The following is a 15,840-nucleotide window of genomic DNA, read 5'->3' as shown; positions in this document are numbered from 1 at the left end:
CAAACCTAGAACCGTAAGGGCTCTGATACCAAAATGAAACAACCGACGTTTTTTTTTTTTTTTAATAATAAATAATAAATATAATATATTAAAATTAACTACAGCTAGTGGTCCCATACCCACTAGCCACCTAACCACAACACATTCAACAGCGGAATAACATAATCAATATCCAATAATAAACCAATATTATAGCAAGGCAATATCTCAATACCAAACAACAAGAAACATGAAACCAGCAACCTAGCAATGTTTCTAATGACTCAACTCTAGCACCCTAGCAAATGCCAGACAACATCCAATCGAGTCCCTAGAACATCCTCCTCTTCATTGCCTTTGATTCCACGATCACACTTTGCCTTTACCTGCACCACAAACACAAATTGAGATGCATGAGTATTTGATAAACACTCAGTGAGGCAATCCTCCCATCTACTGGGCTATACACACAAGCAATAAGATCTCTACATGCCACAAACAACAATCAATAAAACAAACCAGGCAATATACATAGCATGCAACGTCCATCGTAACTGAACAAGGGGTGTCGACCGACACCAGATGGTGTCGATCGACACTGACTATCTGGTGTCGACCGACACCAAAATGGTGTCGACCGACACCCTGCCCGACACTCCCGAAAACCCTAGTTTGCGTCGACCGACACCTCCACATGGCATCGTTCGACACTCGCTAAAGTCCCGAGCCGTCCTCGCGTTGGTGTCGACCGACACCCCAACTGGTGTCGACCGACACCGATGCCGAGCAGCGATTTCCCTCGATCAGAAACTCCGAATCTCGCCTCCAATCTTCTCCAATCCGCTCCTTGCACTCCCAGAAGCCAAACCCAGCCCAGACAGCAACGAAATATCATAGAGAACTCAAAGAAACAACCACATAAGCACCAAATCACATAGAATCTAGAGATCTTAGCTTAGATAAGCCATGGTCATGCACTCACCTCTTCCAAGAAGATTCTGACCAACAAGAACGAATTCCCTCACTCCTAGCAAGCTTCTAACACCTCCCCAGCCTTAGATCTCCCAAGAACAGCAAGGAATCTCTCAATCTCTTCCCAAAAGCTCAAGAACACTCTCTCTTTTGTTTTTCTCTCAAAAACGGCGACTAACTCCAAATAACACGACCCTAGGTCGTTTTCTACCTCTAAAAACTCGATTTAGGGATTCCCTAAACCAACCACGCAAACCGGACAATTAAAATTGAACCGACCAAACCGGCCACAACTGGTGTCGATCGACACTCCCCCTGTGGTGTCGATCGACACCCTTACCAAAATACCAAAAAATTGGTTTGCGAGTGTTACACATTCTTTTAAAAGTAAAAATATTCCTTCAATTCTTGATTTAACAAAAGATTTTTGGAATGACGAATCTAATTTACAACTTTTAGTTAATTTTAAATATAGAAATTTCATGATAATAACTAGAGTTTTTTTTTCAAAAGTTAGATGGATTATATAGTGAGTTTTTAAATTTGACTTCTTAATATGGTAATAAAGATGTCTTCTATTTAAAAGCAGTTTATATGGGTTAGGTAAAATCAAGTGCAGACACAACATTGGCGATTTTTCATAGCACCTTTTTATATTTTTTTTTTAAATTCAAACGATTGTATATGTTCATTATAAAGTTGTATCTTTTCACTATATTTTATTATATCTTTTCATCATAACTTTCGGTCTAAAAGGTGTATCTATTTAAATAGTCATGTCTTTTGAACTCTCTTTATATTTGTCTCTTCATCAGTAACTAACAAGTTCGTTGAAACAATATTTTCCATTTTATGTTGAATCTAAATAATTAAATATTAATATCTAATATTCAGCATTATTCAATAATCTAACTAAAATTTTAGAAATGATTATAGCAGTAGAGAAATTTAATACAACTTAATATAGAATTTATAGTTGCCACTATTTTTACCGTAAATTTTTGTTAAAAATAGTTTAATATTTAAATATAAGAATAACAATTTGAATAAATACGAACAACAATTGCGTCCTTGCTTAGTATTTTTTTTGTAAGAAAATTGTTTTTATTCTTTTTTTAAACTCAAACAGTTGTATCTGTTCATAGAGTTGTGTCTTTTCATTATATTTTATTCATATTTTTTTATCACAACTTTTCGTTCTAATAAGTGTGTCTATTTAAATAGTCATGTCTTTTGAACTGTCTATATATTTGTCTTTTCATCAATAACTAACAAATCATTGTCGGTTGAATCAAATTTTCCGTTTTATGTTTAATCTAAATAATTTGAATATTAATATCTAATATTTAACGTTATTCTATAATTTAACTAAAATTTTAGAAATAATTATAGCAATATAGAAATTATTAAAACTTAATATAGAATTTATAGTTGTGTTGCGTCTATTTATCGTAACTTTCCGTTAAAAAGTATTTTAATATTTAAAATTTATATCATTTTGTTTATAACTATAATTATTTAATAGAAAATTATATTTACTCATTACAACCACTAGTTCAATATTCTCAGTTAGGATCACTTTGTCATAATGATCTTTTTAATTGTAGCTTTACCATAATTCTTCATAAAAAAACCTTATATTTATAATACTTTAAACAATATTTTTTTTCAAAGTTGCGTCTATTCTATATAATATTTTTTGTTATAAGTTTTTATTTTGATGATTGTGTTTTTAGTAACAGTTTATGTTTAATGTTTATGTATTTAAACTATTTTATTACATTCAAATGATTTCATAATGTATAAATTTAAATTTTAAATTTTATTTATTTTTTTCTAAAATACTTTCCCCGCGACATCGCGGGGGGTCTGAATCCTAGTATTATAAATGAAAAGAAACATTTAGCTATGTCAAATATTATACATGAAAAGAAACACTTAGCTATATGTCAAATGTTATACACGAAAATAAACACTTAGCTATATGTCAAATGTTATACATGAAAATAAACACTTTGTAATGTCATATATTATACAAGGACTGAGGGAGAAATCATGGGGAGGCAGGCGTCTGAGGGTCTTTGTTGCAAGATTGAACACATGAAAATGACAAACGCAAAAAAAAATTTAAAAATCAAGAGGGGAGAAACCACTGTGCATCCTTGAGGTTTAAGTTGAAGAGACTAGGGAAATGTTTGATGTTCCTTGTTGCAATGTTGTACACACATATGTCGAGGCATGGACTTTTACCGTTGTCGAGACCGAAACGGTCATTACGGGTGAAATAGATGGAGTTAGGCTCAATACCAAGGATATGGTTAGCAGGTACGGTGATACTCAAATCATAAAACAGGGCCTCATCGCCTATAGATTCCACCTCAACAAGAATGGTGTCATAGTATTTCGGGTTTAGCTGTATATGTTTCCTCTTGTAGACGCGGAAGATCCTAGACGTTTCACAGATTGGCTCGTAAGCCCTGGTAAAAACCAACAAAACCTCTCCTGATGTTGTAACAGCAATGCTATCGCCAGATGAGATGACCTTTTTTCCGAAATCAACACTAGGCAAATCTGGCTTATTCCACATTGGAAACCGAAGGAGCTCGGACACATCCTTGAAACCATCTTGTCCAGACAAATCCAGGTGTCGAATGTAGCCACGGGTCGCCAGGTAGTAAACACTGTAACCTTTGAGTACCACATCATTTAGACCTCGGAACTCCCTGCGAACATCGACCCGTATTGGAATATCGCGGTAATGTGAATCACCTTTCTTGCAAAAGCCTAGAAATTCGCCTTGATGAAATTGCCACACAACAACATAGTCGTCTCCGTTCTTGTCGTCTACCCACAAAAGACCTCTCAAATATATAATAGTGTGAAGAGACGGATCACCATCCATAAAACCATCCCTAAAACCATCCATATAACCAACATTGAATTCATTATCTCCTACTCGCTCAACATTATAAAGGCCACCCTTGGTTGACTCTAGAGGCGGAAGATGGATCCTCTCCTCGCTAAACACATCTACGATATAGAGATCCGATCGAGATTCATCTAACACCAGGAACCACTTACCCGAGTTTGCCAGGAATCGACACCCTGAAAAGTCACTCTTCGTCTCGTAAACCTTGTCTTCGTCAGGGTTGTACACACGACAACCGCTCTCTTCTAGAGACAGCAACAACAATGGAAGAGATCCGCTTTTTGGATCAAAAACCAAAGCCGGACGCGGGACCTTAATGCACTCGTTATACTTAGGACTCCCGCTTCGTTTTGAATTACCAACTCCGTCTGCTGGTCGATCTACTACCTCCTCCATTATCAGAACGGGGATTATCTCGTCGGACCTGCTGCTGAGATGGAAGCTTCAAAGTTACGCAAATGTTTTTTTTTTATCTCTCTATGTATGTACACAGTTAGGGCTTTCTCGAGGGCTATCAAGCCCAATACAACATTATCATGGACCTTTGTTTAATATAACCTTTTCAAAAATACCCACTTTTCTTACCATTTTTATTTTTGCCCTCCTTTAATTTTTAATTACCATTTTACTCTTAGATGAAAATTATTTTATTCAATAAAAAGAAAAACAAAATTTTCCCGCCAAAAAATTTCTGACATATTTTCCCGCCAAAATTTTTTTGTCAAAAAAAGTTTGATAAAAATTTTCAACAAAAAAATTTTCCTGCCAAAATTTTTCCCGAAAAAAAAAATTTACAAGGTTTTATAAGGTTTCTACCTTATAAAACCTTTTAAACACCTTGTAAAGTCTTTTACAAATTTTTTAAAGAGTTTTAAAAGGTTTTTTAAACAACTTGTAAACATTTTTACAAGATTTTTACAAGATTTTTAAAAGGTTTTTAAAATGTTTTTTTTAAGTTTTCAAATGGTTTTTAAAAAGATTTTTAAAAGGTTTTTAAACACCTTGTAAACGCTTTTACAATGTTTTTAAAAACCTTGTAAAAGTTTTTATAAGATTTTTAAAAGGGTTTTAAAAGGTTTTTAAACACATTGTAAACACTTTTAAAAGCTTGTTAAAAGCATTTACAAGGTTTTTAAAAGCGTTTACAATGTGTTTAAAAACCTTTTAAAAACCTTGTACACGCTTTTAAAAGTTTTTTAAAAGCATTTACAATGTTTTTAAAAGGTATAAATTTCAATATTTTTGGCGGGAAAATTTTTTGATTTTGAGAATGCCCCTTCTTTTAATAAAATAAAATAAAAAAACTATTATGGTTTTGCTTTTACTTTCCCTGACCGTTCTTTCATTATCATGGTAATAGAATCTATCTATATATACATTTTTGGAGACATTTAGCAAATAAATCCTAGAGTTGAAATATATTTACAAGCATGCCATTAGCATTAATTATTAATTTATTTTTCATTTCATTTATTAATATTAAATTCAATTTTTGGAAACAAGATTTCCCATAATTAATGAATTAATACTGATTTTTAGATCTGTCTCTAAATCTTGGAAATCTTTATAATAAAAAATATAATTATATAGAAACAATGGAGTGGTTATTATACTTTTCTTTGGTTAAAGAACACTATTAATATTTTGTAATATTATATACTTAGAATTTTAGAATATAGTTATTCTTTTTTTGTGATGGTTTTCATTTCAGTTCTCACATATAAGGTTTTTTTATACAATTAAGTCATTATTGTTTATTTTACTTTATCAAAAAAAATTATTGTTTATTTTATGTTTAGTGCTTTTAGTTTCACAAATATTTTGGTTTGTATAAAATATATGTTCATAAACATGACAAGATGAATCAAAACAAAAATAGAGAAGTTTTAGTTTTCGTCTTTTATACTTCTTTTTTTTCGTATTTTCTTATTTCATACAAATTATATTCAATTATTCTATATTTTTTGATAATAACTATAATTCTTTATCTATATTAAAAATAGATCGGTATCCTTCTATCTCTCTGAAAAAAAAACCTCTCGAGAGAGAGCGACTCCCCCAAAGCGTCCCTTTAATCAAAAACCTCCATTTTTTTTGCTTTCACCGGCCGGCGCTGGTTTTCCGGCATCGGTTGGGTTACTGTTTCTATTTAATTTGTTTCAACTTCTTATCCATATAGTTTTTAGTAATAATTACGACAATTTCTGATCGAAATATGCTTTTGTTCTTCATGACGATGAATTTGAAAGTCAGATTTTGATGTCTCTAATCTTTGGTGCGGACTGGATATTGTCCTCAATTGCGTATTGGGTGGTGTCGGGTTCGTGCAAGGCAGGATTCACCTTATTTTGTCGATGTTGGGGTTGTGCTCTTTTTCAAATTTGTGTCGGTTCGGTGTCGATTCAATGGAATCGTGATATCTTCCTTTACATAAGGTTTGTTTCCGGTGAACTCTCTCACGGGCGTCATCTCCGGTTATCAACCGATGAATCTTCTCCTAAGCAAAGATTTGAATATTTCATTTGGGTTTTTGATCTCGGAATTATTGTACTATCTTGTCCGCTTAAAAAAATTGACTCCCGCGATAATCTCCTCTTTTTAAGGCCACAGTCCGATGATGGTGATCTCGCTGTCCCTCTGGTTGAAATCACAGGTCTTATGAAAGGAGAATCCATTGTCGCTAACCGGCATTGTGTTTGGCGTTTCAAAAGGCATGTTTTAAAACCATCACAAACAACATATCAATTTTTTTTGTCTAATTATGGTAATGCAGACAGCATTTAGGAGTCTCATCTATAAAATGTTAGCCTTTGACAAGTGTATGAAGAGGGGACTTAACATATTTCTTCTATTGCCCGTAAGGCTTCCGTTTGGAAAGCAGGGTTACTTCCACTTTTTCATCGAAATTGTGTTCAATTTCCTATATTTGTTTCAATGGTTGTATTTGTTTGGTTTTATGTATCATGTAATGATGTAAACACTTTTGGTATAATATAATTGATTTGCCGTTAAAAAAAATCTATATTAAAAATACATTTAATTTTTTGACAATAAAAAACATATCTAATTAAAAAAATCGGTAATTACATTTAAAATCTTTTGTGGTTATAATTTTTTAGTTTCCAAATTAGACAATTTATAACAAAAGATAGTTAATGTGATAGCTAAAATCCCAAAATTAAAGCAAAATGATAACGTGATTATGAATATAATTATTTTAGAGAATCTAATTATTTTAAAAAAACTCTATAAAAATATAAATTGGTTCTTATAATTTTGTTTTAATGTCATATCTTCCTATCTGGATTCAGATTTTTTGTCTTTAATTATGATAGCATCACGATAATCTTTAGCCAGATGGTCCTACTTAACAAAAAAAGTTCTATTAATTAAAGAAAAAAATGTGATTTTGAGAAGAGAATTTTTTATAGGTAATAAACTTTCCATACAATTCAGATTGTTTGTAGAAACTAAGTGTTTTACATAAATTCGGTTAACTGTTATATGAGCAAATGCCATTAATTTTGGTGTAATTGTTCTGCATAAATTCTGAATTTAAACAATATTAAAAAATACTAACTGTATGATTTTAAGAGGTAACACACATATTTACCATTCAATTTAATATCTTATTCAAGGAATAATAATAAAATATAAAAGATATTACTTGCTCACAGATTTATTTTTATTTTTATTACGTATTTAAAACTATTTTTTACTTTCACGGGTTTGGTATAATGAGTTTTTGCATATTAAAAATCTTTGAACATATTGCTGACTCACCTAGCATGGTGGGTTTGGACTATAGAACTAATACTAAAACTATTAATTTATCTCATGTATACTATAGATTTGTAATTATAGTTTTGAAAATTAACTTATAAATTATGTAGTATATGAACTACAAAATATCACACAAACTATAAACCATTCTTAATATTCCAAAAAAAAAAATTAAATATACATAAATATATACACTAACATACTATATAAATTTAATGTAATTAGGTTATAAACTTTATAAAACGTAAGAAAAATAAAAAAAAATCTAAACAAAACTCTAAATTAATTAGACAAAAGTTAATTAATTGAGAATTTAAAAACTAAATAAATTAAAAATTATTATTTAAAGTACAATAATTTATAATTTAGTCCCGCGGTGTACCGCGGGTGAAATCCTAGTATGCTGCATTTTTTCGTACATTTTTGTAAAATGTTTTTATTTTAGTTGAGAATTTGTTAAAATATAACCAATGCAGTATATGGTTAATATTAATGTAAATATAAATATATATATATATATATATATATTTATTCCACAAATTCTATTTTTTCCACAAAAGATATATATATTGATTAAATTAAATCTTTGCAAAGAGAGTAGGAATCAATGTAATATGATCTATCAATACAACCAAATTTAGCTAATGCATGTGCTACACTATTATTTTCTCTTTTTGTGAAGGTAAAGGAAACTTTGTACTATATATATATATATATATCTATATCTATTATATATTATAATAATATTTCTTTTGTGGTACAATATATATATATATATATTATATATATATAAAAGCTACCTTTTAAGAGCTTGAAATTTAGTGGCTTTTATTGGAGGTATGATTTCTAAATCCATATACAATTGTAAATTATCGAAATCAAAACATATGAATTTTGTTATTCAATCTTTTTATTTTACATTTTCAAATCCTTTAAAATCTATTTAAAACATAATATGGATTTTAAAATCCAAAAATAAATTAAATGAATAACATGAGATTTTAAACAAAATTTGTAAATCATAGAACCAATAATACAAAATTTTGAGAAATATTTTAAAATCAATGATTGAATACACATAATTTTTAGTTAGATTTTCAAATGCATTAAAATTATAAAGCTAATAACCCCACCTTAGTGATGAAATGAAGAAGGGAGGAAATAAGGGTTACCAATTTATCCAACCGTTGGTTGAAGATTGAGGCAGAACCGGTAAGTAATAGCAGCAGCAGTTCACATGCTGTGAGCAAAACATCGATATTTAGAGGGTGGACCTAGCGCCTAATGAATAAATCGGGGATTACACGGGATTTAATCGGAAACTAGTTATTGGGTGTTTAAGTAATGAATTTAAAACTCGAGTCGGGTTGTTTCAATCATTTCTCTTCTTTTGTTGTATTAATACAAATGTGTATTGTTTTGCTCCGAGGAGCTAATTGAAAAATTCTTAAGCCCGAGACTAAAGGACGAAACAACATGATGTAAGAATGGGAGCTGATGGACTCGTGACATACCTGATGACAGACTCACTGATGCACATGCTGAAAATCCACTCCTACAGAATCTACTGATGTTAGAATTGAAGATTCACCAAGCAATCAAACCTGAAAAAGCTTTTGATCGTGAAAAAACTCCCTTATTGTACCAAGCTGATTTGAAAGAAGACTCAAGAACCGGCAATTTTTCTAGTTTAAAGAGATAGTTTAAGAACACAAATAAAGAAAAACTCTCTTTATTAATACCAAAGAAAATAACTCAAAACTTTGATCTCTCTCAAACTCCCGATCTCTCAAAACTCATATGGGATGCAACACCCTGCAACTCCTTATATAGGAAAAACTCTAGAATAATTTCCTTTTCAAATAGGTAAACTAACATTATTTAGATGACTCCTAAATAGAAATAATCATGTTCCATAACTTGGTAGAATTATGATAGCTTGCACCTCAAGCTATCTTCAATCTTAACCAACATTCTCTCTCTTAAGCTTGAAGTCTTGTTTTGATACTTCTTGAAGTCCAATGAGATCTCTCATTTCTTTGAACTTAATCCTCCCAAATGCTTTAGACAATATGTCGGCCTTTTGCTCATTTCCCGGGACATGCTCAACTTCAATTTGCTCATTCTAGACACACTCTCGTATTAAATGGAATCTCTGATGAATGTGTTTGCTACGTCCATGAAACACAGGCTTCTTGGTGAGAGCGATGGCAGATTTATTATCAACTCGTATTGTCACTTTTGCATACGCAGCTCCAATGATCTCGGCAAAAAGTTCTTGTAGCCAAATAGCTTGTTTGGCACCCTCAGTGGCCGCTAGGGATGTCAATTGGTCTTAGAGACCATGGGCTGCCCATGTCCAAATTAAATTGGACCGGTTATGGTCATGACCAAATTTGAAGCGGTCAAATGGAGCCAAAACCAATTTAGCCCGTTAATAAATGGTCCAAACTCATCTGGACATGGGCTGTCCAATAAGCCTTAAAAATTAGGAATTCTAAATTTGGGGGAAATTTATGAGTTTTGTATGAATTTATAAGTATGAATTTATGAGTTATTTATAAATTTATGAATTATGTATGACTTAATATGAACTTATGAGTGTTATGTGTGAATTTTATGAGTGTTATGTATGAATTTATGAGTTTAATGATGAATTTATAAGTTTTTAGCATAATTGAATTCATGTATTATATGGTTTCCATGGACAGTCCAATTAGTCATGGTCTTATTTGGTTTGGACATATTTAGGCATGGATCTATTTGGGCCTTGACCATAAATGACCATAAAATATATGTGTCCAACTGGACATGCCCATTTGGACATGGACAAACCAACCCCTAGTGGCCGCCATAAACTCCGCTTCGCATGAAGACAGTGCCATAACTTGTTGTTTTTGTTCCAAGTGATCAGACACTCATTGAGACATAATACATGTCCACCGTACTCTTTCCATCATCCTTGCCAACACTATGACTACTATCACTATAGCCTACCAAACCTGAAACCATTCCTTGTCTAAAATAGAGACCATGAGAGAGTGTACCTCGTAGATACCTTAGAACTTGTTTTAGAGCCGCACCATGTGATTCTCTTGGTTCATGCATGTATCTACTTAACACGCCAACACTAAACGCAAGACCAGGTCGTGTATGGAATAAGTATCTGAGGCATCCTATGTTTCTCCTATAGCTTTGTTAGTCAATTCGTTTTTCAGTTGCTGCCTTTGAAAGTTCCAAACCGAAGATCATTGGTGTAAGAGTCGGGTTGCAATCGCCCATTCTAGTTTCTTCTAAAATTCTCTTTGCATACCTTTCTTGGCTTAAAGTAATCCCATCTTCTTCTTGAATGACTTCAATACCCAAGTAGTAAGTGAATTTTCCCATATCACTCATCTCAAACCTCTCAGCCATATTCCTTTTGAATTCAAATATTGGGCCTATGCTTGAACCTGTAACAAATAAGTCATCTACATAGATAACCACAATTAGAATACATTCACCCTGACGTTTTCGGTATAGAGAAGGTTCCTTAGAGCATCTCTCGAAGCCTAATTCCTTCAGGATCGTGTTAACTTTGTGTTCCAAACCCGAGGTGCTTGTCTTAGTCCATAGAGTGATTTGTGTAGCTTATAGACCTTCTCTTCACTCCCCTTTGTTACAAAACCTTCTGGGTATGTAACATATACCTCTTCTTTCAATTCTCCATAAAGAAACACAGTCTTTACGTCAAGGTGATGCACTTCCCATCCGTTTGATGCAGACAAGGCGAGAATAAACCTAATTGTTTCGATGCGTGCGACAGGTGCAAACACTTCGTCGAAGTCTATGTCGTGTTTATGCACATATCACTTAGCCACGAGCCTTGCTTTGTACTTGTTTATGGTGCCATCAGAGTTGTGTTTGATTTTAAAGACCCACTTCAAGCCAATTGGCTTTACTCCGATTGGAAGATCAACTAAGCTCCAAGTTGTGTTCCTTTCTATTGATGAAATTTCTTCCTTACACGCATCTCTCCACTCCTTGATTTTGTTTGCTTCCTTGAAGTCCCAAGGCTCTTCATTGATTAGCAGTAAGAGATGTTCTCCTTTGATCTCTGCTAACATGAGGTAATCGTTTAAATAACTTGGTCTGTTACTCTGTCTTGTCGATCGCCTCAAAATTGGTCCAGGCTAGTTAACCGGTTAAAACTGATTTTCTGGTTCTGGTTTGGTTGCAACGTTTTCTTCTTCTTTGATACTTTCTTCCTCATCGCTTGCTCTGTTTTCCCCTGTTATCTCGTTTTCTACGTTGTTTCTGATTCCATGATTGCCGAATTCTCCAAGATTGATGGTAAACATTCCTGGTTCTTCATTGGATTCAGAATTTGACGTGTTCCACTTCCAACTTTTATTCTCATCATACAACACGTCCCTGCTAACCATAATTTTACGAGATGTTGGATCTAAGAGTCGATAAGCTTTTGAGACATGCTTTGTTTCGAGATGGACGAGTGCTTTTGATCTGTCATCTAACTTCCTCAGATGTGGTGCTTCAATATTTGCATAGCTGACACATCCAAACACTCTTAGATGCTCTACATTAGGCCTTTTGTTCTTAAGAGACTCGTATGGGGTTTGATAGTCTAGAGCTCTTGTCCCCACTTTGTTTATACGATGTGTAGATAGTCTAAATCTCCCCATATATAATTTGGCATCTCTATATGTTTTAGAATGCTTCTCGTCATCTCTAACAATGTTCTATTCCTTCTTTCGACGATTTCATTTTGTTGAGGTGTATATGGAGCAGTTAGTTGTCTAGCAATTCCTTCTCTTTTACAGAATGTCTGGAATTCTTGAGATACAAATTCTACTCCTCTGTTTTTCCTCAAAGTCTTGATTTTAGTTCCGGTCTCTCGTTCAACCCGCGCCTTGAACCCTTTGAATTTTTCAAATGCTTCGCTCTTTTCCTTTAGAATTATTATCCACATGTAGCGAGTGTGGTCATCGATTAACACAAACATGTATCGCTTGTTTGCAGCTGTAGAAGGGGAGATGGGTCCACAAAGATCCCCATGTATGAGCTCCAATGCTTGTGATGCGCGGTAAGAGGTTGACTTAGAAAATGACTGCCTTGTTTGCTTTCCTAGTAAACATGACAAACATGTTTCTTTTCTTATCGGAGCATTCGATACTGCGGTGACCAATTGCTTTGTCACCATCGTTTTCATTGTTTGAAAGTTCATGTGTCCTAAGCGAGCATGCCACATTGCCGATTCGCTTGGCCTCTCAAGTTGTAGACATCTTGTAATTTTGATTTCCATGTCAACTTTGTATAACCTGTTTCTTGATCTTTTTGCTTTCACCAATAAGTTCCCTTCACGGTCATGTAGTGTTAGGTGATCCTCTTTCATTCTAACATCACACCCTGACTCGGTGCCTTGTCCCAAGCTTATGATATTGCTTTTGAGGCCTGGTATGTAGTAGACATCGGCTAGTATCTTCTTCTCTCCTCCTTTGGTTATAAACAAAATTGATCATTTTCCTTTAATGTCAATACACGAGTCATCACCAAATCTGACTTTTCCTGTGACTGACTCATCAATTTTGTTGAACCAAGCTTGATTCCTTGTCATGTGATTACTAGCACCATTATCAAGATACCAAGCCTTTTCCGAGGAAGCTTCGAATACCTTTGGCTGCACATTTTTCTTGTTAAGGTATACTACTTCATGCACATTATTCTCGTTAAGGTGACTATGCTTCTTGAGTTTCTTCTTCTCCATTCTCTTGTATTTCTTGAAGTTTAATAAGTTTAAGAAGCCGATCTGGGCAATCAGAAGCATAATGGCCTTGTTTATTGCATCGATAGCACGTGATCTTGGATTTGTCTCGTTGTTGATACACGTATCTTCCTCTGCCTCATCCACGACCACGGCCTTGTCCTCTTCCTCTACCTCCTTCTTAAGATTTTTGTGCATATGTGTTAACATACATAAGCTTTCCTTGATCGTCTTGGGATTCTTCCTCATCATAGATCTTTAATCTCCCAACTATGTCTTCAAAGGAAGTTGTTTTAAGATCAAGGACTTGTTCAAGAGATGCAATTATGTGAATATACTTCTTTCTTGGTAAGCTCTTGAGAAACTTCTTGACAATCTTTGTTTCTTCAATAGTTTCCCCTACTGATGCAGACTTTGTTAAGATTTCAAAAAGTTTTCCAACAAACTCATCAATGGTATCACCTTCTTTCGTCTTTAGTCTATCAAATTCAGTCATGAGAGTCTGCAGTCTTGCTTCTCATACTCTGTCTGCACCTAGGTTCCTTGCTTTAATCGCATCCCAAACACCTTTAGCAGTAACTTGTTTTCCAACTTGTAAAATTAGAGATTCGGAAATTGATTGAAACAGAAGAGCTTGAGTCAAGTCGTTCTTCTCCACATCATCAGTTCCGAGATCGATTGTCTCCCAAGCTTTATGCACGCGCAACATAGCCTCCATCCTCATAGCCCATACGGTGTAATTTGTGCTGTTCAACATCGGACATTGAACTGCTGTAGCTCCTCCTTCTTTGGATCTTGCTGCAACGATCTCGCTCATCTTCGCAAGTTAGTCTCTTCTTCCTCACGTTCCCTTCCTTCTGATTTTGTTAGATCTTTAAGCTCTGATACCAAATCTAGTTTAAAGAGATAGTTTAAGAACACAAATAAAGAAAAACTCTCTTTATTAATACCAAAGAAAATATCTCAAAACTTTGGTCTCTCTCAAACTCTCAATCTCTCAAAACTCATAAGTGATGCAACACCCTACAGCTCCTTATATAGGAAAAACTCTAGAATAATTTTCTTTTCAAAATAAGCAAACTAACATTATTTAGATAACTCCTAAATAGAAATAATCATGTTTCATAACTTGGTAGAATTATGATTGCTTGCACCTTAAGCTATCTTCAAGCTTAACCAACAATTTTCACCAAACCGGTCAACTTTCAAACCAACAAGCCCCCTGACCAACTTGAAGACTTTCAACTGTTTCATATGAAGACTACACGCCAATTAGAAGTCTCATAAACGTCACCACTTCTTCCCATACACCCAAGACAAAAGAATAAGAAACTTTCCTTTTTGGAGAACATTTTGCCTTTTCTCTTAAGGGTGCATTTTCACCACTCAATCCAGATCGTCTATTCACTCTAAGAGATCCTAGCCATTCATGTCATCCACCAAACCCTGGAAGGATCACGAAACCAGCTCCCCAAGCCAAAGGAGCGCATCCTTTAATGCCTAACAAAAGACATCAATGGAGAAGATTGTGTTTTGCTCTCATTTTATTGTTTCCTTTTCAACTTAGTTCCTAACCGTTTGAGGTCTTTTTTTTATGAGCCTATTTAAGCTCCTTGATTCATCATTTTGTATTCACATTTTATTAATCAATCAAAGTCTGTTTTTGCTTTCAACTTCAAGTTTGAAATTAATACAATTAATTTTGTGAGTTCTTAAGTGTTTTGTGGAATCAATTCACTTGGTTTCCCTTGAATCCAGTATGTCTCTAATATAACAGATAATAACATATATCAACCCCTATGATCACTCAATATGATTAGTCTAATTGATCTATCTCATTTATTATGTAGAATATTGTCTTACTCTAATTACTCTGTATGTCACAATAGGTAACCATCTTTTGATATAATACTAGATAATGGCACTACAAGAAAACAGTCGATTAGCGACTACAAGTAGCGACTACATTTGTAGTCGCCAAAAATAACGACCATATAGTGACCATTTTGCGACTACGCTGTGACTACAGTAATTTAGTCGCCAATCAGTCACTACTTTACCGACCACAGTAGATAGTCGTACTATAGTCGTCAATTTAGCGACTATTCTGCGACTCATTCGGCGAGTCATTAAATAGTCACCCCTTAGTCGCCAAATAGTCGTAAAAGACAGTTAAAAACGTGTTTTTCTGTGGGGGCCAACTGATACTGAGTAGTCGCCTATTAGTGGCATAGATGTAGACTATAAAAACAAATTTCACCGATTTGTCATCTTCATTCCAACACAATTGTCTTTCCTTCCCCAAAAAAAATGTAGATAAAAAAAAAATTTGGCTTTATAAAAATATTTGTTTTCTCCAAAAAAAAAAAATATATAGTTCTTAAAAAAAACACAATTTATATATATATATATATAT

The 15,840-nt window shown here is 33.7% G+C and overlaps 1 protein-coding gene across 1 annotated transcript; it reads right to left on the bottom strand.

Moving 5' to 3' along the window:
• Positions 2,999-4,339, bottom strand: LOC104757471 (F-box protein At5g25290-like). Its single transcript, XM_010480214.2, has one exon. It carries the CDS (start codon positions 4,274-4,276, stop codon positions 3,086-3,088), a length of 1,191 nt encoding a protein of 396 aa, XP_010478516.1. The 5' UTR covers positions 4,277-4,339; the 3' UTR covers positions 2,999-3,085.

Source organism: Camelina sativa, chromosome 17 (genome assembly GCF_000633955.1).
Source record: "Camelina sativa cultivar DH55 chromosome 17, Cs, whole genome shotgun sequence".
In the NCBI taxonomy this organism is placed as follows: Eukaryota; Viridiplantae; Streptophyta; class Magnoliopsida; order Brassicales; family Brassicaceae; genus Camelina; species Camelina sativa.
The sequence above is the reverse complement of the archived record's forward strand: the minus strand, read 5'-3'. Positions and strand labels throughout refer to the sequence as shown.